Consider the following 27,390-nt stretch of genomic DNA (forward strand, 5'->3'; position numbering starts at 1 on the left):
GAGCGGTCTACAGCACAACCTACTGCGATCCCAGTGGTCTCCAATAGCTACCAGTCCCGTCAACCACAGCCAACCAGTGCCACCAGAGAAACAAAAGTAGTCAGCAGGACAATGAGTTACTGTTTCAGATGCTGGATGGATAAAGCCAGGGCTACCTTCAGGGCAAGCAAGGCCTGGCTGCAGGTTGCTCGATCACAATGATGCTCAGCTGTCAGTTTTCAATCACACTCACTGCCAAAATCACAAGTGCAATTTCAGTACACAGAGATAACTGCTTAGATGCAGATAGGTGCCCGAGGAGATGCAACCTGAACATGTTTCACGTTTCAAACTTTCGGGTCAAATCAGAGTTAGGCAGAGAGCAATGTGTAACTGATGTGGCAACACTGAGAAACAGGAATTCAAAATCGGGTGTTAAACCAACATGAAAAATAAATACTTCAAAAAAAGCCATTCCCCCTGGAAAAAATAGCAAAATAATATTTGCAGATTTATTTGTATTCCATAAGAGACTTTAAAATAGAACCTTTTCTTTAAGTTCTGAATATTCATTTGACAGATTGAAGATCCCTTTGTTTCTAGGGAAACAAAGAAAAGTCTTTGTTTCTCTCCATTCCTCTCCTAACATCCATGCATGGTCTCCTGCATCCTAGGGAACAAGATATCTAATTAATTTCCTAGCACCACACCATTCATCAAAAATTATAGACACGGTGGACATTTATAAACAACTGATTTGGTACTGCTGGGAGGGAAATCACATTTGTCTATACTAAGTTTTCATATTGATTCACATGTACTCAAACTCGTGTACCCACACAATAAAATGAATTTTCAAATCCCCTATATACATAATTCTACAGAGAATAACCGTGCAATAGAAATCAGACTAATCCATCAGTGTTCAGTACTAATAACTCTACACTTTCCAAAACCAACCTGCTCACCCCTAGATTCTCCAGAGCTCTGGGATCCAGAAGCCACTTAAGCAGCTGCCCTCAAAGGGTAGTATCCACTTGCAGCTACATCCTCCCCTAGTCACATACTCCTTGCAACACCAAAATAGTATTTCAGCAACCACAACTTGAATGAAGCTGACATACCTTCACAATCATAGTTTACTCCTGCACTAACAAAAGCCACAAAAATGACCGAGAAACATCAGTAAACATGAAAGAAAACAAGGAAGAAAAAACTACAGCATTGCTCAATGCCACAACAAAATGAAAGCACTTCAACAGAATGCTAAATACATAAGGACACAAGCAAGACCTTGGCAACACTCCAGTTACTTGTAGCAACTTCATATTCCACGGACATGCTAACACACTGCATCCGGCTTGGACTATGCACAATATAGGGATAAGCTACTTTATCTAATGCTAAGAATTTAAACTAACTCAGCTTACATAAATTGATCCTACCATTAAAGCTTTTCTCTTCCTTTGCACAACTATTCCATTCAAAACTATATTTATTATATGTAGGTATTGACAGATGACAAAAGGTTTGAATTCTGAAAAGAGATCTGTTCATGAGTACTGTTGAAAAGGTACAATTGCATCAAAAACTGAAGATTTAGCATCAATGAAAGTCTCTGAAGTATTTTAATATCTAAATCCTGCTGGTATATTGCAGATAGCAGCCACCAAAGCAAGTAGGATTCAAACTGGAACTTGTTAGGAATACAGATGGACAAACCACCAATGGGCTGGACCCAGCCTGCTAAGCAGGCTTTTATTTGGCCACTGGCAGTGCTTGTTAGCCAACAACCAGATGAGCCAAGTCCAGCCCAACAGTCAGCCAAGCAAACTGGAGGTGCTACTAGGGAAAGCAAACAGAGGAAACAGGAGTCTGGATAACAGAGTTTATGAGTAGGTCAGTGTCAATTTGACAAGAGCAGCTGTACCTTTTTCAAGGACAGGAAGCAATACAGACACTACAGAGAAGAAAGAAAAAGCACAGACTTTTAAATACTGCAGTGAAAAGGAAGCACAGGTATTCCCAACTATAGTTGTCCAACCTGAAGAGTTGGAGTTAAGAGCACAGATAAAACCACAGAGCTGGGCTGGATGCAGAAGTGCTGGTTACCTGAGTCATCCCCATCCAAACTGGAATGAGCCTGGCTCCTGCAGTCATTCGGTAATTCAGCACCAAGCACTCAACACTCTGCAAAGGTTTACCAGTCCAAGTGTAATGCAGCCAAACACAACCAAGCACTGTAAGCAACACACCCTTGAAGTCAGAGATGAAAAACAAGAGCAGCGGTGAGTCTGACTGGGCTGACCCTGACGCAAACTTAACAAGTATAGCCTGGCTTAAATCCATTCCATTCAGCTGCTAGTCTGTTCCACACTCCACAAGCCACCACAGCAAAAGGGCACAGACCAGCTTGTCACTACAAAGACACAACTCAGACAGGATAAGTTAATTCCTCCTAACCAGCACCATATTTAATATAGTAGCACACTGCATGTACTGCTTTCAGATTGCAGCTGTGTCTGATATCGCAATTTAACATAAAAAACTTGGCCCTGACTGTGGCAGTGGGGTTGGAGATTCATGATCCTTGAGGTCCCTTCCAACCCGGGCCACTCTGTGATTCTGTGAACTCTGTCAGGCTCAGTCTAAGTTCAAGCCCATCTCTTTCAGTCACCCTTAAGGATAACGCTTTTACCCCACACTCAACTCTAAAAATTCCTTTGCAGTTTGCTTGTACACGTGCCAGACAATGCAACCTAGATGGCCACCTGCCATGACAACAGACTCTCTAGAAACTTGAAATCATGGTAACTCTGGCTGAAACCACAAAAAAACTAAGACAACTAAATGGAATGATGCTCCTCAGCATCATTCTGTGTGTTGTTTACAGTATTATCACATATATATATCCCATACTGCTGGAGCTAAGTCAGCCTCCAATATCCCCAAGTAATGAATAGCGGATATCATTGCCTTGCTAGCTGATTGTAACAACTGCCGTTAGTACCCCTCTGACTGTATGCTGCATTCAAACTCACCAAGTCTCTTAACTCTGGTTGTTGTGGGGTTTGTTTTTGTTTTTTTTTGACATTGCAACTCAACCAAATCACATTTTTATTAGTTTAAAATCAAGTTGTTTCTAATATAGAAAAAAGAAATCCATGCATAGGTCTGTTACAGCCAGAAAAAAAATACAGTCCTGAGAAATGGTTCTGGCATCAGACTACACACCCCTCTGATTTGATCCTCACTGTTTTGAGGAAAAGTATAACAGACAGCGGTCACTGGCTCAGACCTGCTACCTGCATGAATGGTCCCCTGAGTAGCTACATCCTGTTTTTACTCACAAAAGGTAGCACCACGCAAAGAGCAGTTCCTCTACAGGCCTACCTATGCCCTACTTCTAAATATTCATAGTCAGAGGTTCCACGTCACATCACATACCCAGGTTGCTCTTATTAGAGCAGGAAAAAGGAACACGAAATGGAAGATTTCCAAAAGGCATTCAGACACGCTTTTAGCTAACAGACAAGCTGTGGACTTTAATCTACTTTAGCAAAAGAGCGTACGGCATGGTTACAGACACTGTGAGGTTGTGAAGGAAACCTTCAAGGTCCTTTACCTGCTGCCTCTGGACAAATCAGCCCTAAGAAGTGCTCAGAATGAATATTAAGCCTGCTATCAAATTTAATTCAAGAAGAGGATAGTTTTGTTCAGGTGAGAAACGCAGCTGTCTCCAACCCCAACCCTTCACTTCTTGTTGCCTTATTCACACACACCACAACAACGATCGCACTATCCTTTTTTTCACAGTGAAACAGTGACCTTTAATTAAGGAACAAAGTCAGAGCAAGATGCGCACACGCATTAAACGACTGAAGGATGCAGGAAAGCCCAAGGCTTCCTAGAAGTCTGACCTCGGATCATTACCTCCAGGCCCGGTTACGACACGGGACTTGGGCGGAGACGCCGCAGATGAGGCGCCGCTGCAGGCGGCAGCCGACAAACCCCTTCCCCGGGGCCGCCCCAGGCAGGCCCGCCTTCCCCGCGGGGCCGGAGCGGGGCAGAGCCGGCTCCCCGCCGCCGATGCCGCGGCCCGCCCAGGCCGTGCCTCCAGCTCCCTGCCCGGCCTCCAGCCCCGCTGCTCGACGCTGCCTCGGCAGGTGCCGCGGAGACCGGCGGGCACACAAAGGCGCAGCGCGGCCCGGCCTGCTGCCGCGCGTCCGTGCCCCAGGGAGCGAGAAGGCGCCAGGGACGCCCAGACGAGCGGCAGAGGCACGGCACGGCACGGCACGGCACGGGCTGCCGCCGAGCGGGGCCAGAGGGAACCGCGCCGTCGCGTCGCGCGGCAGCCTCACCATAGCCCGCTCCTGAGGCTGCGCGGGGACCCGGCCCCCCGCCGCTCTCGTTGCCGCCGCTCCGGACCCTCTGCTGCCTCCGTCCGCCATTTTGAGAGCGAGAGAGAGGCGGCCGCCGCCGCCACCGCCCGGAAGAAGCTCCCACGGCCACCGGGCCGCCGCGCTGCGCCGCCTCCACGGCCCGCCCCAGCGGCGGCACGGCTGAAGCGCGCAGGCGTCGCCCTCTCCCTGCGCATGCGCGGTGGCTCTCAGCCGCTGTAGGCGGAGGCGTGCGTCCGTGTGTGTGTCTGTATTTGTGTCCCGCCCTAGGGCGGCGGTGCGAGCGTCCCGCTCTATGGAGGCAGGTGGGAGCCTGGGGCGAGGAGATGCTGCTGCCTCGGCCTGGCCGAGGAGCGCTGTGAGGGGCTCGCGCGCCACCTGTCCCTGACCTGCAGAGAAAACCTGCAGGTGCGCCTTCAGGCATCGTCAGTAAGTTTCCCTCAGCGTGTCTGGCTGGGGGCGCGCTCAGAGCTGTTCGTCAGCGCAGGTCTTCATTGAACGCACCGCAGGTTTGCAGTCGCCCCTTTTGGCCGACCGCTGGTGCAGTGCTGGCGTACAACGGCCAAGCCCGGGCCGCAAACGCAGTGAGTTTTGACGGGCTCTCCTCGCGCGTCAGCATCGACACGAGCGACCGCGACTCCCGACACGATGGCGGCGGCCCGCGCCGACAGGCGGCCCGGTTCCCGCGTGCCGCGCGGGGCAGCGGCGGCACGAGGCGCCGAGCTCGTGCCTTCGTTCTTCCCAGCCCCCCGCAGAGGCGCGGCCCGAGGGGGCGGGCCGCCGGGCGGAAGTGCCGAAGCCGGCGGAGGGCGGCGGGGGCCGCCCGGGGCGGGCGCGGGCTGGCGGCGAGGCGCAGGATGCTGAAGCTGGCCGCGGGCCTGCTGCTGGCGGCCGCCGTGGCGCTGCTGCTGGACTGGTACGCCCCGGCAGCCTCTTCGGCGCCGGCGGGTCTGCGCCGCCAGCGGGCTCCCGGGCCTGCCCCCGGGGCGGAAGCCGCCAACCTGCTGTGGGCGGTGCAGGTGAGCGGGGCCCCGCTGACGGGGTCCGCCGCGGTGGCGGGGGTCGTGCGGTTGAGGGAGGCTCCGCGCCTGTGTAAGCTCTGCTTTCTTGTAAGCGCTCCCTGCGCTGTCCGTGAGGAGCGACAGGTGTCCGGCCGCTGTGCCCGGGAGACGAGGTGCGAGAAGGGAGGGGTAATGAAAGCTCGCCTAATTATTGCTTTAACCTGTGTTGCATCAGTACCCCGTCCTGTGTGATACCGGGCTCGGCCGCCCCTCTCCTCCTCCGTAGATCAGCAAACAGGTGACGGAGAAAATCCCTACGCTGTTTTTTAGCGTCAGAAGCACTGGGCCGGCACAGCTCGGGTTTCGTGCCCGCGGCCTTGTCTCCAGGCTGAACCCGGAGCAGCTCTGCGCGGTGCTGGCCGTGCGCCGGCCCGGCCGGGCGCCTCCTGACGCCGCAGCGCTCCCTGCTCGCTCCCCGCGCTCTGCTCGCCTACGTGCCGGGTGGGCGCCGGCGGCTGAGGCAGCACCCGGGTGGCTGCACCGTTCCTGCTGACAAATGGGCTCCTTCTGCTATTCTCTTGTTCCGAAACGCTTTCTATATTAGCTGCAGGCAATGCTCTTAGCGTGCAGTCCAGCTTACTATGAGTCCTATTGTTCTCTCCAATTGCTCTGTATTTTCTAAGCCAGTTTTTCCAGTGTTTTTTTTTCCTTCTGATACTTAATACACTGTCACTGCAGAACAGTTTTCAAAATGCGATATTTGTTTGAATTACTGTAGATAACATCCTTATCTGGAGGTTTTAATCTCAGAGCCATCTACAATAGTATGTAGCTCCAAAGCTGTGCTGGCGAGCAGCACACACAGCTCCGTACTTCTCTTTGGTTGTGTTACTTCCAGTGGAGTTCTCCCAAGGATAGGTCACAGCACGGCTAATTTGAGGCTTGGCTTTACTTTCACGGGGTTATGTTCTCTTTCAGATGTGCCCTTTAACAGCAACTTTATCATTGACCTAACTTGGAAATGAATCAAGCGCTAAATCCAGCGTTGTGCCAGATGATGTTATGGGAAACGGGCTGCGAGCTCCCTGGTGACTCCCCATGTTTAACCTGGGTCACTGGATCGAGCTTGAGAGGTTCTGCTTCTCTCACAGCAGCTTTTGCAATGTTTTTCCTCTCACCCACAGGACCATCTCCTGTGAAACCGAACTAAATTCTGATCTCTCTACTACAGTCATGTATTTTTTCAATGTTCTTATAGTAAAACTTATTTACTTAGTACCCAGTAGGCTTTCAAATTCAATATTTGCCCAAGGAGGTTGTGGATGCCCTGTTCCTGGATGCATTCAAGGCCAAGCTGATGTGGCTCTGGGCAGCCTGGTTTAGTGGTTGGTGACCCTGCCCATGGCAGGGGGGCTGAAACTAGATGATCTTTGAGGTCCTTTTCAAACCAGGCTGTTCTATGATTCAACAAGCTTACCATTAGGACTGTTTTTCCTGTTTCTCTCAGCTTGTATATCCTGTTTCTATAAGCCTCGTAATACTCCCTTCTTAAAGCCCATCCTTCATAAACAACCGCTTCTCTAGATTAAGGATGTGAACAGTGGTTTCTCCTCACCCCTAAGGCTCTTCCAACCCATTTTGATAAAAGCCACTTCCTGTGTCTCAGTGGGAGAGGCTTCTTTCTGGATTCATCAGGTGGAGGCAGAAGAGAAAAGTAATGCGGCAGCTGGACTTGTATTTCTTTTTGTGAAATTGATTTCCCGGTTTGCTAAGAGCATTACAAACTTTTCCCCTTGTCTACTCATTTCCACTTCTTTGTAACTCCTGTCACCTTCATACTTCATGGTTTTTAATAAGTTCATTTCAGTTCTGCAGAAGTGTTGGGATGCTGCAGCTCTTGGAACTTAACAGAAAAGCCTTTTGTAAATCTTAAGCTAGTATTGTAGTAGGGAAGAAGAATGGGAAGACTCTTCTTGAAAATCAGGCCTCTTGACAACTGTCTACTTATCACATTGAGATTTACATTCTCTGTTGTTATTTGTAGAACAAGAGAAAGGTTTCTTATAAGACCTTTTGCTCAAGAATCTGGAGACAGAACTGATAGAAGTTTGCATATTCTCCATTAGAATGCTGAGATAAATAAGTTGCAAATCCACAGACTTAGGAGAAGTTATAAGATGCTGTAGCATTGTCAGTGATTAAAGTAGGTTTGGTGCATTGAGGTAGCGCAGTGGAATTGGCAGGTCACAGCCTGAACCAATGGCTGAGCACCAGGTGAGAAGGTGTGGCTAACCCAGGGAGCTCAGGTGTGAGCAATGCAGCTAGTAATTGGAAGGGGTGGAGCGTGGATCCCCAGAGGTAACACTGTATGGTATGCTTGGTCTGCTCTTGTTTTTCCCTAGTCATCTGTTTCTGTATTTACTTGCATCTTTGGTACTGGTATGAATCAATGTGACTGCCCCTATGCTGCACTCCAGCATATTTGGCTTTGCAGAACAACTTGTTTGGGACAGCGTTTCATTTTTCTCTTTTGCAGGTATCAGATATACATATAAGTAGATTTCAGGATCCCTCACGAGTTTCTGACTTGGAAAAATTCTGTTCTGAAACAATCAATATCATTCAACCAGCATTTGTTCTCGCAACAGGTAAGCAATTCAAAAATGTGAACCTCCTGTTGAATGTGCTGTCAAATAAAGAGCAAGTAAGCAAAATTCTAGAATTTCAGAAGAGGGCCTTAAAACTTAAAGCTGTGGAAGTAGAATTGCAGGTGAAAATAGATTGCTAGAAGCAGGAGAGGCCAACTTCTGAACTTGAGAACTAGTTTTTGCTTAATATCTTGAATTTGATGGGAATTCAGCATATTATGTGTAACTAAGATATAATGTTGTAATGTAGCTATTATTTTTTTCCCTTATTTCACTACGCATTAGTTCTAATTAGTAGTCACCTTCTTTTCTTGTAGAGGTTATGTTTCATTCTTTGTGTGTGAAATTGTAAGAGAGAGCATTGTTTCTGAAAGAAACTAGGAGTTAATTCCTCTTTCAATTATTGTGCCCTAGAACAGTCCCTGCTTATTTCTATGAAATTCTGCTGTGACCTAATGTAAGATTTTTTTTTTTTTTTTGCTGGTTTCTGTTTGAACTTCTTATATGCCAGGACAGGTAAAATAAGTCTTGCCATTTTATTTGATACCTTAATTCTACTGTTGGAATGGAGTAAGTTTTAGCAAGCAAATGGAAAGGATTTTGAGCCCTTACTGTAGATGTGGTTTCATGCTAATTCTCCGTTTCTGTCTTGACAACAGTTGCTTATCTGCTATTTGCTTTTTAAGTTTAACTCCAGAAATAGTTAGCATTAATCTTTTTACTAATGCTGCAGGAAAGCGTTAGCATACAAACAAAAATGAGAATGATTTCAATTAGAGTTTAAGGAAATACTGAAGGTGTGAAGTCAAACAAAGTCTCCGTGACTGAAATTATCAAGGATAAAGAATGCATAGCACTTAATTTTAGCCTGGCATTAGTAAAAGTGTCACGGTGATGTTTGATTAACTTTCTGATCTGCATTAGAAGGCATTTACCTCTTGGACCAGAAGTCAGGAATGTCCAGATTGTACCCAGGAGGTCTGCTGCCACTTACACTAGGAAGCTTGGATTGCATGCTTGCAAATACTTTGTATTTGTATGAAGTATTTGCATGAACTGTTAGATATCTAGTTAGATCTCACCTTTGTACATTTGCAGGTGATTTGACAGATGCGAAGACACGAGATAAATTGGGATCTGAGCAGGTAGAAGAAGAGTGGAAAATTTACCAATCAGTCCTGAAGCGATCAAGAGTCAGGGAAAAAACTAAGTGGATAGACATCAAAGGAAACCATGGTAAGAAGGAACTGAAACATCATTTTGTTCCCTGTGATTACAGAGAAGATTTAAGTAAGTTAAAATATAAAGTGTTAGTAGTTACAAGCATATTAATGGTGGCTATAAGTCAGTAGAAAGGCTTGTCATCCAAGTATCTGCTCCACTAAGGGCATATTTTGTTTACAGGCACTTACTGGAATTTTAGTAACAAGGAAGTAAGGGTCTTCATTTATTGCTTTGCATGTCAAGTGGTAGAATTATCTTCAGATGTTAGTTTCCAGGTTGTTGTTTTATATATCCTATCTTTTAATAGAAGAGCAAGCTGTAACCTTATTGTACTGAAGAAATGGTTCTAATTTGCATTTTGCAGGTGTCTTCTAACAGGTTTATATTCTAAAAGTAGCATGTGTTCATCAATAATCTTGTAACAGCTGGCTTGTATAGCCTACTGAAAGGGCACAGCTAGAAAGCTTAGTACTGAGGTGGAGAAGAAGTACATCCTGTGTTAGGCCCATAACAGAAGCCTTCCAGGAAAATGGGACTGTTAGCAGCTATAATGGAGAGGTGTGGGCCCCAGTACAAACACTCAGTTTGCAGTAGGACAGTAGTAGTACAGTGCAGTACAAATGTTCCCAGGTTGCTTCTGTTTTACACATGCTGGTCTCTGATGCTATTGCTACTTTATTTTCCCTAGATTAGTTAGGTCTTTGTATAACACGCTCAATCTCAAAAGCTTCTGTAAAGCTTAGTGGTGAAACTGAAACTGTGTGGTTAGCTTTTAGCCACTAAATTACAACTTGCATGTCTACAAAAATTTTGCCTTTGAATTGAAACTTAAATGAGAAAAGCATTCTACTACTGGGTCAACTGCATGAAGTATATGATGTTTTCTATGTACAATTGGACAATCTGCTTATCAATTGTGCATTCATTATTTTTTTTAAATATAGCTTGCCAGTACTTGCTGAGACCGCTTTATTTCAACATCAAGAATTAAGAAATATAGACAAATAATCAATTTAATGTGAAAATGTATTCATTTCCTTTCTTTCCTCTCTCTTACAGATTCATTCAACATTCCACGCCTGGACAGCATTCAGAACTACTACAGGTATTTTTATTTTCTACACAGACACCATTTTATTCAATATAGAAATTGTTGAGCAATATTGTTTTCAGTTGTCAGTTATGCTTTCTCACTGACTGTTCTATAGCCCAGGATCACATTTGCCATTCCTACTCCTGGGTAGTTGTGTAGAATGGACTTGGAGTATGGAGAATTATTTGCTTAGACTTCTGATCTCTTAGCCCTGTATATTTTGTTATTGCACACCTAGTAAATCTACTGTGTCTAGGAAACATACTGTGCATTATATTTCTTTAGCAATTTTGTGGCATGTTTCTGTGAAACAAGTGTTTTTGAAGAATCTTTTCTATTTGAAATAGATGGGGGAAAAGAAAAAGCAACACAACACTACTTGTTCTTTTTGCATGCTCATTTTCATGTCATATGGGTCTGAATTTTATTTGAACTATTTCTTCACACTTGAGTGATTTTTTTTTTTTCCTTTAAAGAATAGAAGTAGTAATAGAAATGTGGACAAGTCTTAAGGAACACACTGGAGATCTAAATGGAAAGATTAGTCAGGAAGCTTTCACTTTTTCCATTGACTCTTTGGTTTTTACATTGTAAAGGTAGCCACAGCTGTTACTGATGCTCAGTACCTCTTTTTTTTTCCCCTGCCCTTCACATTTGAACACAAAATATTGTCTCATAACTTCAGTGATGCTCTCAGCTCTGACTCTTTAGAACTGGGGGAGGACTTAGAAATCTACTTTCTACTTTAATTCAAGCTCTTTCAGAGTAAGAACAGAAAATTTCTGATAGTTCACCAATTTGCTTCAGTTCCTGCAGTCAGGCAAGAGCAGATAATTTTTTCCCATGAATTCACAGATGGTATCCAACAGCAGCTTTGTTTGCAGGAGACTGGAATTCAAATGTGGATTTACAGTGCAGGGGTGCATGTATGGCACTAATGAGGCTTTTACTTGGGCTAGTTCAGTGCATGTCCCTGTATCTTTTTCCACAGCTGTGGCAACACAGCAGTGTAGTATATCTTCCACTCTATTTATTTAATGGTTGCTATCAGAAATCCTAGTGAATTGTGTGGGAAGATGTAGCACTAGTAAATTTGTAGGAACACCCCTGAATTCTTGGTGCTGAAATTTGGGCTGGAAAGATTGCTGTTTGGGAAGATGTATGGATCACCTGCTGAAGAGACGGTCCTCGCAAAAGGGATTCAAAAGGATTAATAAAACATAAAGAACATCTTTATGAAATGTGCCACACTCAAATCAGATAGAAAGATGATGGCAGAGTAAACAGAGTCTTGTGGAAGTTTTTTTAATTTGTAATCAAGTAAACAGTAAACAGTCTAAAGGACAGCATCTTTTTTTTTGTCTGAGACACAGTGAATCCCTTGCATGATATCTGGTCAAATAATTCTTTGCTGCACACCTCTAAGGCACTGTAGGCTGCAGGTACAAAAGTATAGGCCAAGGAAAACAGTTAACAGAGTAAGATTTGATGTTAAATATGTATTAAAGTTAAAGAAGGCAGCAGTTGTATTGAAATATACTACTTTTATACAAATGCATGAGTTCTTATTTTACATCCACAGTGTAAGCAGGGGATAATTCAACTGTTGCACATAATTTAGGTGAGACTGGAGGCAGAAATCTAAGGATTGTAGTACTGAGCTTCCAGTTTTCTTAAAAGTTCATGATGTTCATAAAGATAATTCACAAGATTAATTTCAAAATACAAAGATTTTGAGAGAGTCCTTAAGGCACTGGAAGTATAGTATATATTCTTTTAAGTACAGGCTTTGCAATGCCATTGATTTTTTTTTTTTAAGATTTTATTGTAGTAACAATATGGAGCTAGATCTAATGCACAAACTTTTGCATTTATCCTATGCATGTCATTTTTGTCATTGCTGCAGGCTTTCCTATTAACAATATTTCAATTTTATTATGACAGGAAGTACTCTGCCTGGCAGAAAGATGGCTCTTTCCATTATGTCCACACCACCTCATTTGGGAGCTATTCATTCATCTGCGTGGATGCTACACTCAGCCCAGGCCCCAAGAGACCCTATAATTTCTTTGGGATTTTAAATAAGGTATTTAAGAAGTCTTAGTGTTTCATTTTGCTGTCTATTTTAAGGTATATTTATCTGGGGGGTGTTTTCCTTTTTCAGGTGATTCTTGATTATAAAAAGATTTATGTTCATCAAAAAGAGTCTCTACATTTCTAAGTTAATATGTATGTAGTTTATATGTATGTTTGCTGTTTTTGAGATACTCTTCTGACTTATTGCATAGAGTTGCTATATTTTGGCAAACATCACAGTCTGTCTGTGGTAACAGCCTCAATGACAAGTAACATGTTCTTCTAATCTTATCCAAAGGAACTCACCATTTCATTAAATGTTTTTAAATCACTTGATGATACTTAGATGAAAGATGATGTAGGAGTGCAAGGTGTAGTACCCTTCTCATTGTTTACTGTAATCCATAGGTATGTAGATCCATAGGTAGCTTTGCATATAAATTCTTAGGAAGTAAAGTAATGCAGCTCCTGTCCAGGCTGCAATAAGGAGAGAACTTTCTTGGTAATTACCCAACATCATGAGTATGAAGAGCCTCACTTGCAGGTTTTTGCATAAATCTTAAGGTAAAGGAAAAAGGTAGCCGTGGGTTGGTAGGCACTTGTAACTGTGTTAAGAATTAATCCTCTGCCAAGAATTTAAAGAATAAATTGCATTTGTATCAGTGCATAGCTGGGTTTCTAAAAGCTATCTTATGTAGAAGTTTTCTTAGAGACCAAACTCATAAGACAAATGAAATCTTAATTTCACTTAAACTAGTTACGCTAACTCAGAAAGGTATACTGAATCCATTTGTTTCTAGTACAGGATTTATTTCTGTTTCCTGTGTGTATGCATTACAATATTCATTTTTAGGTAGGAAGGAAAACAATATACTGATTCTTCTTTCTTTTAGTCTAAAAGAGGATTTGCAAAATGGTGAAAGAGTGGAACCGAAATAGTAAATAGTTAAATAGTTGTTTTATTGGTTTTGTTTGTTTAATGGTTTGCTTGTTTGTTTTTCTCCAAACACCTGTCTATTTCAGAATCAAATGCAAGAGCTCTCTGTGATGGCCACAGAAAGTCTCCGCAGCAATCATACTGTCTGGTTTGGCCATTATCCCACCTCAACAATCATATCCCCTGCCCCAGGGATACGAGCATTAATGAGGTAAGACCTATTTGTCTTTTTTGCACGTGCGTCTTTGATCTGAAGTACACTTCTAGTTTGTCTTCACATACTTGTCTATCACTTCACAGTTTTCTGCAATGGCATTTCCTTCCTATCCAAACAATCATGTTTTTTATTAGTTCTGCCACAGCTTATTTATGTGGACATCTCCATACAATGGGTGGACTGATGCCAGCCTTGTATAGCCAACATCGTGGTGGCACTCTGGAACTGGAATTAGGAGACTGGAAGGATAATAGGAAGTAAGTAAACACTGTGCGAGCAAATTATTATATGGGCCCTAAGTAGTTCTACTTTAATACCTTTTTATGCTATTTAAAGAATTTGAGAGAAGCATTAGATCTGTCTGACTGGTTATTACTATCAGTGTTTTTGAAAAATGTCTGTGTAATTTGATTTTCCTCCCCATATCAACGGTGTGCTAATAAATCATGTAGACTAACTTTTTGATTCATTCTTGATATTTAAAAACTAAAAAGATGGCATGTAAATGTCTATGTAATGTGTGTTTAATATTCTAAGTAAGAAAACATTGTAATGAAATTCAGCATCAGTAGTTTAAGATCCATGCTCTGGGCCGGAGCATGGATATATATATATAGTAATTATAGTAATTATAAAACATCTATCTGTGCTGTTACCTTAGCAGCATGTCAAAAAATGTGATGCTATATGGAATGAATGGTAGTATATTAGCTTTTATTCTGCTGTAATGCCAAGAGAAGTGTGTGTGCGTGTATGTTGTTGTACTGGCAAAAGCTGATCTTTCTCTGTGTTGATCTTAGACACTATAGAAATGAACGTCAAAGAATCCAAATATAATGTACATCTCCGTCATCCATATGTGAGTTTCAACAGACCTTGACATTTCAATTTTTGAGCACTGCTTCAGTGGTTTGTAATCAACTGATTACAAACTGATGAGAGGTAACCAGCTGTACAGTTAATACAGCAGTCAGTTAACATATGACTGCATACAAAAGAGAAGAAATAGAAACTAAGTCAAACAAGTTCTGTGTAGGAACTTGGGAAGCATGTGTGTCAGCTGGGCGTGCAATAGTTGTGTCAACAGTTATCTTTCTTTCATTTTAGGTACCGGATCCTTGCATTTGATCATGACCTCCTTAGTTTCGTGGATCTCACCTTTGAAGAATGGCCAGCAGTTCTCATCACAAATCCCAAATCCACCCTTTACAGCAGTTCTTTTCATGAACCACTAGTGAAAATTCTTTACTCCACTCATATCAGGTACCCTATAATAATCTCTTGATTTTAAGTATTTCACAATGTTTTAATAGGTGAGGTATTTCAGGGTGTATATCTGTATTTATTTATAAAACATACACCTTAAAGTCACTCTTCTCTGCGAGATTGTTGCTGAGTGCTCACTTTGTGTAATTTATAAAGTGAAAGCAGAGTTTATAGCACTATTCTATCCTATATACTAGTTCTTACTTGTTTTGCATATGCAGTTATTTCTGCCAAAGCCAAGTCCGCCTTTTTTTGTGTGACCAAAGCTGGTAGAGTTTAACCCTTAAACTATGTTGTTAATCCTGCATGTTCACATCACCTTCACTGACTTCAGGATTTTGTCTCTTTTCTCTGTTTACTTTAAACATCTTAGCCTTTTCTTCTGTTTTCAGTTATACAGCTATATTACAGATATTAAATGTTTAATATTACACATTTAATATGTGCTTCGGCTGATTTTTCATGTTTTAAATCCCTCCATCTTTTTACTTCTGCCTTTTTTATTTTTATTTTGTTTCAAATTTTTCTACACTTTCTATCATCTTAGATTTGTTTTTAGATCAATAAATACAAGTATATTAAATATGCGGAGTCACAATCAAAAAAAGTTTGTACTTCTCAGTTTAGGAAGCTACTTTCCAGTTTCCTGTTTAGAATCTTATCTAAACATTTTTATGATCATATTAAACATATGAACTGGTGGAGTAATCACTATAACTATTTCATTTGATTGACACATGTTCCACAATGCCTCCTCTATTACTGGACATGAAATCGGACATGCAATATACTGAGTCGATCTTAGTATCGTTGTTTCTCTGGACCACTTAACAGTGCTTATAATCCTTCTTGGTACATCAGCTCTGTAGTACCATTCTTGTGTTTCACTTCATTTCTCATAAATTCAATTACAAACATGAGGAGGTTATGTTCCTAGTGGCAAGAAGTCAAAAACGGGGGAAAAAAAAACAAGCAGCAAAGGAGTTCAAAGAGAGCAGCCATTTTTAATGAAAATGTTTGTGTATTATGCACCTCTGTGTTTGCAGAATGATGCATTCAGCTCATGTTAATGAATGCTTTGACAGCAAGATTCTAAGTTCTAATATTATTTCTGCCTGGACTCTGAAGATCTACTTTTTTTTTTTTGTCAGCTCCACAGCCCAATTTCCTGTTCTATCACTGCACAATACTGTATGGGACTTCCTTTGTTAGTTGTAAGAGAGAGCTCTGTATTATCATCTGCCTACAGATATTTTATCGTTTTTGTTTCTAACTCCTTTGAATTCTTACAACTTATGTGACAAAGGGAAGTCTCTTAAAAGAGATGACAAATCTGCAGCTCCTCTAATTAGATCTGTTTTATTTTGCTGTTGACTCAATCCTTAGAATTCTGGCCTTCTCCCCTGCTGCCATTACTTCTGTCAGAGTCTATATAGATGGAGTTCACCTAGGGAATGCTCATCAGGCATCTGGCCCTCTCTATGTGCTGAAGTGGAGCCCACAGAACTATAGTGAAGGGACCCATCAAATAGATGTGACTGTCCAGGTAAGATACCTTTTGGCATTCTTTGTGCTGAATCTTTATGTAGTGTGCCATCAGCCTTCTGCATCACATAATTAGAAGGAAAATACATAACAACTGACTTTCAATATTTGTCTGGGTTATGTTTGCTAAATAGAAAAGCATAGACTACTGAGCATTAGAAGATAAGTAAAGCATCTGGTTAAGTGTGAGGTTTCTTATTTTTCATGAGAAATATTTAGAAAGGACAGAAGAGCAAGTCACTGTTTGGAAAAAAAATTTGCCTGTTACTCAAAAGAAACTATCTTGAACTTTATCCATATAAAGATGATCGGGATTGATTAGAGAAAATACAAAGAAGCATTATGTTAGTTCAGAATGCAAGGGAACTGGGTCTGGAAGATGGGAGATGGTAAATGCTGTCTTTCATTATTTACTTGAAGTACTTTTTACAACCTCTTGCAGGCTGACAGGGAATATGATTTCTCTTTCCTGGAACATCAGACTTAAGTCACACTGGATTGCTGGGGGGGGGAAATATTTCTTATTCAGTGCTTCTGCTTTGCAAACATATTTTATTTCTGACCCTTCAAGTGGCTTTCAAAGAACCTAATCAGACTAGGGAATTCAGCTTTGTCCTGCCCAGTAGAACCCAGCTGGGCATTCTTCCTCACAGGACAAGACTATAAGGCTCCATAATTCCTCCCTGCCCACCCATCCCTTCCAATGGCTTTCCTGTACTGTCAGTGTTCTACCTCTTAGCTTGTTACTGATTTCTGTGATTTTTTTTTCTAGGGTTTTGTAACTTTTTTATTTTGACTACTGCAAACTTATGCACAAAACTGAAAAACATATGAAGATGGTTATATAGACCTGTATAGCAATAGTGGTGTTTGTTGTTGAATTCTGCGTGTTTTTGCAAATACAGAATGTTAAATAATCTGAATCCCTTTCCAATAATAGTGATTTATAACATCTAGTCACTGAATAGTTTGAGCAAAGAGAAAGATGGAAGCCTTAACTTTTACTAGGTGTCTAGAGAAAACACAAATACTTGATTGCTGTACATTGTTTCTGGGGTTGTCCAAATTTTATGGTCTCAAGTGTCACAGTAAATATACTGAGTTCTTTAATATAAATAGCCAGTTCATTATGTCCTGGTAGATAAGATATCAATATTGCATCTCTACAAATATCACAGAATTTTGTTGAAAAAGTACGGCAGAATTGGGAATGAGAATGCGCTACTGGATCATCAGGATACCTGCATTACTTATAATGTAACCAGCAAATATGCCAGGAACAAAGTGCAACAAAGTTTTATCCTTTTTTTTTTTTAAGACAGGCTATTATCTAGAATTGAGCTTTCAAAAAACAAGTGTTAGTGGTAGCCAGTAAATAGTTGCTGTCATAAAACTGCTGAATATCTGAAAGAATCCCCTCTATGTACAGGACTTTCTGATTTTTAAAATTGAAATCTCAAACTTAATGGAGGTGTAAAATTGTCAATAAGAAATATTCAGTAGGTAGAAGTGTTTTGATACAGTAGCATGTATCTATCCTTCAGCTTTCCAGAAATGCTGAAGGGATCAACTTGCTACTTTAACCTGATTTTTTTTTCGTCATTTATGTGTAATATGTTACATTGGCACTATTAGTATATAATTCGTTTCTTATTTTATTTCAATCTAGGATGCTTCTGGAAGAATTATCTCACAGGGTCATATATTTTCTATGGAAGAAAACCATCCTCTTAGATTTGGCTTTTGGCCATCTGTTATTCTTCTTACTGACCACTATGTTCTAGTAAGTGCTCTCAGTGAAACAGCTGTCATTCTGTGCTGGCCTCCCCAGGGACTGCAGGATGCATTTTCCTAATTCCCTGTAGACTTGAATGCACTTTGATTTTTTTTTTCAAATATAATTTCATTGGAACTTCAGAGGTATTTCAATTTTCATTTCTCCAGGTGCATACTTCCAACATGAAGTTTGCGTGAGCTATTGCTGCACAAGTTGCCTTCCATGGTTTAGTCAAAATTATCTGTTTATATATATATATAAAATATGCGCTTGTTTTGTGTAACCAAGAAATTGAAAACAAGCTACTGGAAATATTAGAAAAAGGAAACATTAAATCAGATAAAACTTCACTCTGATCTTTTGTAATGTGTGTACTGGACAAAACAGTCTCCCATCAGCTGCTGATGGGAGCTGTAGCAAGGAAGGCCAAATTCCCATTGATTTCAGTAGGTTTCAGATTATTATCCAGACATTACAACTTGGTACATAGAAAGAAGGCATGTAATAGTAGTTAAGGTGTATTTTGGAAGAGCGCATTAATGTCCACATGGCTGCAAACAGTATAAATAATTGGCTCAAAACAATTACATTAATTTTAATTAATAACAGTATTCTTCACAGTATCTTGAACTGCAGTTCTATACAATACTGAAAAACATTTTTTTACATAGGAAGTGTATCGATGGACTATAAATACATGTGTTTTACAAACACCACTTTTAAAAGATTCAAGTATACTGTTGTCATATATCCAACTGAATTGAAGCCAGTAAGATGCAAGTGGATGTAAATCTAAGTTTCTTAATTCATTGATGCCATAATGCCAAAAAGCATTGCATATCTGTTTCAATCAGAAACTTGTATAATTCTGTCAGTGTCTAAAAGGGATGCTCAAAGGCTGTTAATATTTCAGAGCTGGCGTAGACTTTAAAACTGTTTATTTTCAGGCTCGTACGCTCTTTGGACTGATTGTGCTGACTCAGATCGCCTTGCTGGTTGTTTTCAGATACCTCCAAAAACCAGCACTCAAAGGTATGAACCAAGTTTCTGGGTTTTTGCTTTTTTTTAAGCGGATCTTATTTTGCCTAAACTTACTGTTTATCTGCACGTTAACAATACATAAATAATTGTTAGTCACCATTATGTTTTGCATTTAGCACTGTGCATTTTGATTGGGTTCTCAAAAGCTCCTGCTTTGTTTTTAAGAGGGCCTGGAAAATCTCCAGTATATCAAAAGTCACTGGAGAGCTTAAAAACTCAATCAGGTATCTCCATTTAAGAAAAAAAAAAAAAAAAGAATTAATTAATTGAAGTCTAAAGGTTTCAGCTTAATTTTTTCACTGAGAAAATCTGATGCATAGGGAAAGGGATATTTTGCATCAGTCCTGTGTAAGTGTATTTGTTTCACTACAGCTAGTGCACAATTCTGTCTTTACTGCTGTCACCAGAGTGGAGAAAGATTTCCTGCTACAATAATTTTTGATCTTTGCAAACAATATGTACAGGCTTCTGTCTTTATCAAGATAATATCAGTTCTTGTAACTTTATTTTGTTCATGATAAATCTGGTAATTGAATTAATACTTTCAACTTAGAGGTGTTTATCCTTTAAACAATTGTTTGAACCACACCTTACTAATGAGATTATTTTAGAAGCCACCTCCTTTCCTATTCATGTCAGTTTATGTTCCTTCCCTTACACCCATAATCACGTAGCACTGTGAGGCAGCTACAGCAACTTATTACATAGAAAGAGAAAAGATTTTCAGTTAATTTGATGGAATTCAGCAGTTCCATCAGTTTCAGAAGTAGAAAGAGCTAGTGTTTCACAATCAGCTAGGTCCCTGTAGACAGCAAGTGTTTCACAGATCAGTGAACAAATTTTAGAGCTCTCGATTTCTGAAGTTCAAGCTTGCCCTCTGGGAGTTAGTGCTTTGTGGGAAGGGCAGCCATGTACAAGCCCAATTTCTAGAAGCTAACTTCATTTGGAAGGCTCTTTGTATCTCAGTCTATGAATTAACTGCTGCAATTAAAAGAAGAAATGAATAGTAGTTGCTTTTTCTTGCTAGCGTGACATGCTTGTCAGAATGCTGTTGTTTTAACATTTAAATTAATTTTATCTGAGTTACTAGTAAACTTCATCAAGAAGAGCTGATCAAAGAGTATCCTGTAAGCCTAGTTCTTTGTGACCTGCACAGTTACTGTTTCAAATTCTTACTTTTCATTTAATATGAACTTTCTCCATGTTTTTCATTCTAGCTAACTTCATTTTCTGGGTATAGAATGGTCACTCAGTTTTATTTGCACACAGTAAGTGCATTTGCTTAGAATGGTAGTCTTTTTCTGCTGTTATTAGCACTGTAATATTTATTAGTTTCTTATTTTTTATTTGTCACGTTTTAGAAATGCATTACCTTTCATTTGTTCTGTAGACATACCAAATATTTTTATATTTCTTAATTAACTGAATGAGTAATGTACAAACTTCTTTCAGAAAGATGTGCGTATGCATGTTATAGCCTGAATCAAGTTTGTTTTTCTGAAATGTTGCCTCTGTTTAGGAAAGCCAGGACTACTGGGTCTGACCTCATTTTCCCTTCATGTCTTCAGCAAAATAAATGCCTTCTATTATTCAGTTCTGGTTCTGAATTTATACACTGTTCTGGGTAAGTAACCTGGAGTACTGGAGGACATAAGTTACTTTTTGAAATTACATATCAGATTCTGTTGAAAAATAGGATTTTAGAGATCTTGGATAATGGAGAAAAGATGTTGTAAAATTAATGTGGAACTTTAAAAGTCTAAGGAGAATAAAGGTTTATGATGAAGAGCTGGACTTAAAACATCCTCAGATTTAGCAAATTATTACATTTTGAAAGCAAAATGAGTATTTTCATGTTTAATTTGGGTTTCACTTATTCTTTGAGTAAGAGCTCATGCATAAAACAAGCACATGGAGTGTGCATCTCACATGACAAATTGCTAAGATGTGTCAGCTCTGATATTAAGAATTTTAGCTTTTCTCTAAAATGTTTCTAAAATAGCTACTGTTGTGGAAGTAACATGGTGCAGGATGATATGCATTTTGACTTGTAAACAATTCCAGCTTGGCTCAGTTTATGACTGTCTGTAAATTTTACTAGTTTAGTAATTCTGTGGTAGGGTCAGCACTTGAAAGGATCCATTTTTTCATTTCTCTCGTTAGAGAAATGTTGCCTATGTTGTCATAAATTCTCACTGAGATTAAAACAACTTAGAAGTATTGCATACTGCAGCTCATTGATGGACCGTAGCAAAAGGTCAGGATTCATTCACATCAGGAGTGTTCATCAGATTGCTGTTTGTTAAACATGAAACATGTTTAATACTACAGACAAACAATAGTCAGTGTACCCAGTCAAGCATTTTTGATTTAAGAATTAGTGAAAGAGTTACAGCACCACCAGAAAATATAATATAGAAGTATGTTTATTTTCTTTCAGGGCCATGGTTTGTAGGCGAACTGATAGATGGCCAAGTGGGAGCCTGTTTTTCCTTTGGGGTGTTTGTTGGTGGTTCCTTCTTACGGGGTGGTCTCACATACGTGGTTGGAATTTTACAGGTATGTGTATAGAGATGAATATTGACAAACTACTCTCTTCTGAGAGTATTTTGTTGGTTTTTTAATATAATTTTATAAAGAAAGGAGTTTTGGAAGGATAAAGAAAATTAGTAACCAGACCTGACTATGGCAAGCTTTCTAACCTTTCTTCAGACTTAAAAGATAGGACAGAAGGAAGTTGTGCATATGCCTCACACTTCTCTTTTCTCCTATTTTATGTTGTTTCAGACTCTGCCTCTAATCCTGACATCCAATCTCTACAAATTTATCCTTCTCTCTGAATTTTTTTTTGTTTGTCCTTATAAAGAAGTTGCAGTAATTAAGCATAAGAAATGTCCAGGACAGTTGTTGCACACTGAATATTCTTCAGATCAGCAGGTGTCACTCTCCAAGTAGACCTGAGTCTGGTTTTCTCACTAGTTTGATCTGGCTGCCCTCTGCATTTCCCAGCTGCCTTAGTCTGAAAGGCAGGGTGTAATTCCTCAGCATCAAAGTCTGAACACTTCGTTGTTGCCTTCATCAGGGTCCCTCCCTTATGTCAGTGCTAACACTTGTTTTACACCACACTGGGCTGGGTCACAGAGCTAAATTGGGGCAAAGGCTTTCACTTTTTTGTTACACTAGTATTTTGCCAAGTCTAGCTCCCTCAACTAGATCCAGGAAGAATCAGGTGAATATTAGTGCCATGCCTTGCAAGAGAGCAGGCAGGAATAGTTGGCCTGGGATTGAGGCTCAGGCAAGCTCACTTCTCTTAGATGCAGTGTCTTGGAAGTGCAGCCTGAGCTTCTAGCTTTGGGAATTGCACTCAACATTTGAAATGGGACAGTTTTGTGTGCTCTTATCTTTTCATGCTTTGCATCTTGCCCAGAGTATTTGGCTTGATCATTGTCTTTTTTTCTACTCTTTTTTTTCAGATGTTGTTTTTCAATGTGCCATTAATGGCCTATCTGTGCTGGTGCCTTTTCCTGCGGTGCAAAGGTCACAGTTTCTGTTCTCATATCCATCACGTCCGACGCCTCTTGGTTGTGCTTATTCATCTGGCGATGGCACTCCTGCTGGCTTGGCAGGTCTATTCTTGCTATTTCTTGCAGCGAACCTATGGGACCTTAGCTTTTGTCCTCTCTCCCATGAGAACATGGCTGGTGGCCCTGACCTCATTTCTGATTTATAAAACCTGGACGTTTCAGTCATCTGAGCTCAGAACTTACATAGTAGAAATGAAAAACTGTCAGAGCTTCTGAAATGCAACACAGCAGTCAAAGTTCTTCAACTTAAGATGCAACCTACTGTTTTGTGTTGCTGGAATTCTGTACAGACCAGCCATGAAGTGGTAAGATCAGATGCTGCACCTCCATTGCTGCATAGCTGTAGTAAATGTATGACAGTATGTATTATATACATGTGTTGTATTATACATATGCAGCATACTGTATAATACATGTTATATAATACAATTATACATTAATACAGTGTGCAGTAAATTGTGTAATCTCTAGCATGTTTTTATGACACAAAGCAGATATGTCTGTATGGATCACCAGTAGAAATGTTTACTTGTTACTATTTTGAATGGAAAATATTTTTAATTCTTAAATTCTTGATTTTTATAATGCTGGGAAAAATGTGAATAGATCTGGATAACAAGCTCCAGGATTTGTGTGTAACTGCTGCTTATTTCAAGATTTGCATATATTTCTAGAGGATTAGACCAGATGTTCTTATAAATTAATATTTATTACAAAGGTTCTGTATGGCCTTCAGTGTAAGAGTCTAATGCTTACACACACTTTTCAGTTCATAACAGTCTGCAGGAGTTCTTTATAGGCTGCTGGCTATTTAAATATGTACTTGTGCATATGTTCACCTGAGCCATGGTCCTAATCTTATCCTGGGAGCACTAGTTAATTAATGTGCTCTTTCTCTGGAAGGAAATTGTTGTTTTCCACTGTTGTGGTTGCTGATTTTCCCCACAGTTGACTACTGAAAGGACAGTAAATAGTTGCCATTGGAATTCACAGTTATAGTCAAAAGTTCAGCTTTAAAGCAAGGAATGGATACAACTGTCTCGGGTTGGAAGATCCAAAAGGAATCCTGTGGTTTAGTGGCTGCATCCTCGCTAATTGAGAGGAGTCAGGGCTGTGTTTCTGGTCTCAGTGCCTGGGAAACTCATTTCTTTTTTTTTTTTGTTCTTCCTTGTCTAAAAATGATGGAACAGTTGTATTTATGAAGAATTTAAGAAACGAGAACAAAAAGAGCTGAGTTGTCTTTACTAATTATGAATCTATTCTGCCCTTCCTCTTAACCCCTCTGGGAGCATTCTTTTACAAAAAGGCAAAACCTGAAGTCCTTAATTCTAATAATGGTTCTTTGTCATACCTTAAAGTGATTGCCAAGCTTCCTGCCTCAGCTTCCCTATCTTTAAAATAAGGAGAACACTGGCCTACTTCATAACACTGTTGTGAGTGGAACGTTTGAAGTAGTTTATGTAATTTTACAGTGACTTATTTATGGTTTGTCAAGATAAAGGAGGGATAACTTATTTATGTCACTTTAGAAAAGACAGCAACTGTACTGTAGAAATATGAGAATACAATAAATTAGAAGAAAATGCTACTTAAAACTAAGACTTGTTATCTCTAAAATGAGAGCCTTTCTAGTCCTTAATTCCCATTCCACTGTGACTGACAATATAGCAGGAAAAAGATATCAACAGCCCTCATTTTAGTAAATTAAATACCCTGTTAAGAGAATACTTTTCTTATCACAATGTCATTAGCTGCTATGTGTTTTGCAAAACTGTTTAAAAAAAAAAAATCAGAAAGGCAGGGCTCAACATTTACTAGTGAGAAACAGTAGTGGAAATGTAGTGACAAATATGGCATTTTATAATGTTGCTAGGAATGCAAGTACTTTTTATCAGAGAGTATATGAATAATATATGGCAATAAAATGCTTCATACCTATAGCCTGTGGGAAGAACTTTTTCCTGAAAGAAGATGGACCTTTCATGTCTGTCATCTGCCACCCCATTGTCTTACACGATAATCAACTATACTTCTTGGTTCTGTTGGATGTTTGGTAGATAGATGGAATTATTTTAAGAACTTGTTCATACTAGTCTTAGTGTGGCAAAGAAAGGTGTTTTATTTTCAGATGTGTTGTCCCTGGCCCTGAGGACCTCCCTAAGAGGGACATGCTTTTGACACATGGTTGATGTGTGTATTACATATGTATGTGGAACTTGCATATACATCTTAAGTGTGAGATGAGCGGGGCTACCCTTCTGTCCTGATCTCAATGAAAAGCGTGGTATAGAAACTGAGAATTCTACCCTATGTAGGAAAGACCTGTTCTAGGGTATATCTGTTGCAGTTCTTTGTTGCTTCATAGAAAAGCAAAACTGACCTTGTCTCACATTAATTCAGATTTCTTTCCTTAATCTCCTTTCTAATATTCTGGAACTTCAGCAGTAAAATGTTAACTTTGCTAGTTCAGCTATACAACTTAACGTGGGAAAACTCTATTATACCAATATTTGCTTGAAAATCTTTTTATATTGTTTATCTCAGCAGAATGGAAGTTCTCAAAAGCACATAGGGAGATAGCTTCTAATTTAGCTGTCCTTACATGTATAAGCACAGGTTGCCCAATTTAAGTGCAGATAACAAAAATCACCACGTATGTGAGTTTTCCTTTGCAATGAAATGTGTGTATATAGGTTGCATGAAATATAGCCAGTCTCTGGGAAGATAGCACCAGTTGCTTAAGGGAACTGATAATAACTGGATGAAGCTCAGACAAATATGCAGGTGCTATTACAATAAATCTGGAAGCCACCCTGTAGAAATATGCCTTTTCTCCTCTGTTGCTCTGTGATGCCCAAAAGATGCAAATCAACATAATGGACTAAAGTAAAATGTTCCAGTGATAGCAGGATCTGTGTTGACCTAATTAATTGCCTAGTTTGGGTCCTCTTTCAAAATTAAGCTCTTCTACTCACTAACAGGATGCGTTCCTCTTAGATCAATTTGCATTATTTTAAGAAAGATATCATAGTGTTGCATGGTTTTTCCAGTTCAGGGATGAGTTAAGCCTGGAAAGATTTTGTTTATCTTTCTTAAAGTTTATAAATAAAACAACTTTGGCATTTATTAATTCTAGCATGTGGTTCTTAAAATAATGTTATGTGGCTGTTGGGGGTAACCATAGGAACCTAAACATCTTCTGAAGCCAAGAGTATCCTTTCTAAGCTGTTCAGTAAGAGGACATGACATGAAGTAAGCAAAGCAAGTAGCTGATCATGGAATCAGACTGCTGAAATACACTGCATATTGCCAGCAGACATCAGTAACATCTGTGAAAAATCAGCCTTTCATTATATAAATGCTTCTTTTAAAGTACTTTGCATGTTTGGATGGTTCTGTTGTGTTTCTGGTTTTCCTTTTTAGTCTGCATAGTGAGAATGACTTAAAATACTTGATTCTTATTTGAAACTGGAAATGAATTTTCTTTTGCAAAGAAAAGTTCTGATGATGCTTTCAAATACTTTTTTGTTATTAAAGCTTAAGTTTTTGTTAAGCTTTAAAAAAGCATCTGTAACTTTCTCTTTGTGAGATCGTTGGCTAACTAAAGAGAATTTTTCTTTGTGCTTTTCTCACACTTTCTGTGGCATACTGAAAAAGACAAGGGGAGAAAAAAACTCTTACCACCATCTCACCTACAGTGAGTGCTGTACCTAACTCAGTGTAACTATCTAACATATCTTTCTAGTTGCAAAATTGTGCAACTAAGAGTGACTAAATAGTTGACTCATTTTCCTTTGTGCTTTTTCCTGAAATTTTCAGTTGTGTGTCACAAGTTATTCTCTACGTCTGGAGTTTATTCCAGCTCTTGTTACCCTTGCAGGATAATCCTTCTGCCTATGAACTTTTATCCCTGGCAGTCTGTTTATGGACTGCATAAACATTTCCCACTTTCTTGCTGCAATACAGGAAAGCAGTATAAGACAAAAAAAAGTCCTGCATCTGCTGCTACTGTCAATGCATTAAAAAGAAAAAAGCTATGAAGCTACTTGAAAGATGTCTGCCTTCTCTCTCTGCTTTGGCTGAAGTTGCTGCTATGAACTGCAACAGGAACCACCCTATATGGGGGCTGGTAAGCTCTTTTTCTGGGTATTTGATATTTTCCATTAAATCCTTGCACTAAACCACATGACCTAGCACTAATCTATAGCCAACAGTAACTTTTCACAGTGCATAAGGAAAAGAGGTGAAAATGGGAGTGCATAAAACAGGTAAAACATAAAAAGTTTAAAATGGGCTCAAACTTTTTTCAGTGCTATCTGTCTGATGCTGTTTACACGTTACTAGTTGCAACATGAAATGCTTACTGATAAAGACTGCATATCCAAACTTCCAGTACCTTCTTATGGTCACAGACTATACGCTACTCTGCATTGATGTCTGCCCTTGCTTAAGATCATCTGAACTACCAGGCACTGCCTCTGTATGGTAAGGCTTCGTGCACGGGTCCTCTGCAGTCAGTGGTGGTGCTACATCCAGAATGGCCTGGATTTTCCTTAGCAGTTATGTTACCTTCTGTTAAATGAGACCTCCCCAACAGTACAA

At 40.1% G+C, this 27,390-nt stretch overlaps 2 protein-coding genes across 7 annotated transcripts in view; one reads left to right on the forward strand and one right to left on the reverse strand.

Moving 5' to 3' along the window:
- Nucleotides 1–4,792, reverse strand: part of UBR1 (ubiquitin protein ligase E3 component n-recognin 1) — a 78,863-nt gene extending 74,071 nt beyond the window's left edge. For 4 of the 5 annotated variants that reach the window (XM_090141029.1, XM_090141028.1, XM_090141027.1 and 1 more), the window contains exon 1: nt 4,341–4,445. In XM_090141029.1, coding sequence (XP_089997155.1) covers nt 4,341–4,430 — 90 coding nt within the window. In that variant the 5' untranslated portion in view covers nt 4,431–4,445. Of the gene's footprint in view, nt 1–4,340 lie in introns of all 5 variants that reach the window. The other variant, XM_090141030.1, reaches the window with a different exon arrangement.
- Nucleotides 4,793–5,198: 406 nt separating this feature from the next.
- TMEM62 (transmembrane protein 62) lies at nt 5,199–27,354 on the forward strand. 2 transcript variants are annotated; one of them, XM_031593580.2, is made up of 14 exons: nt 5,199–5,398; nt 7,917–8,028; nt 9,127–9,264; nt 10,312–10,357; nt 12,290–12,431; nt 13,445–13,569; nt 13,710–13,832; nt 14,683–14,838; nt 16,228–16,387; nt 18,056–18,169; nt 19,111–19,195; nt 20,724–20,828; nt 21,645–21,763; nt 22,678–27,354. In XM_031593580.2, the coding sequence occupies exons 1-14, from the start codon at nt 5,237–5,239 to the stop codon at nt 23,002–23,004; spliced, it is 1,914 nt and encodes a 637-aa protein (XP_031449440.2). In that variant the 5' UTR covers nt 5,199–5,236; the 3' UTR covers nt 23,005–27,354. The 2 variants fall into 2 exon arrangements, with proteins under 2 accessions (XP_031449440.2, XP_089997185.1); XM_090141059.1 differs by lacking the exon at nt 5,199–5,398 and adding an exon at nt 5,563–7,819.
- Nucleotides 27,355–27,390: the final 36 nt, after the last annotated feature.

Source organism: Phasianus colchicus, chromosome 5 (assembly GCF_987193195.1).
Source record: "Phasianus colchicus chromosome 5, bPhaCol1.hap1.1, whole genome shotgun sequence".
Lineage (NCBI taxonomy): Eukaryota > Metazoa > Chordata > Aves > Galliformes > Phasianidae > Phasianus > Phasianus colchicus.

Bases quoted from the DNA above. Each gene is read 5' to 3' on its own strand.
- TMEM62 (XM_031593580.2), top strand. From the start codon at position 5,237: ATGCTGAAGCTGGCCGCGGGCCTGCTGCTGGCGGCCGCCGTGGCGCTG. The intron at 12,432-13,444 runs GTATTTAAGAAG...TGTCTATTTCAG, and splicing joins TCTTTGGGATTTTAAATAAG to AATCAAATGCAAGAGCTCTC. The intron at 20,829-21,644 runs GTAAGTAACCTG...ATTTTCTTTCAG, and splicing joins GAATTTATACACTGTTCTGG to GGCCATGGTTTGTAGGCGAA.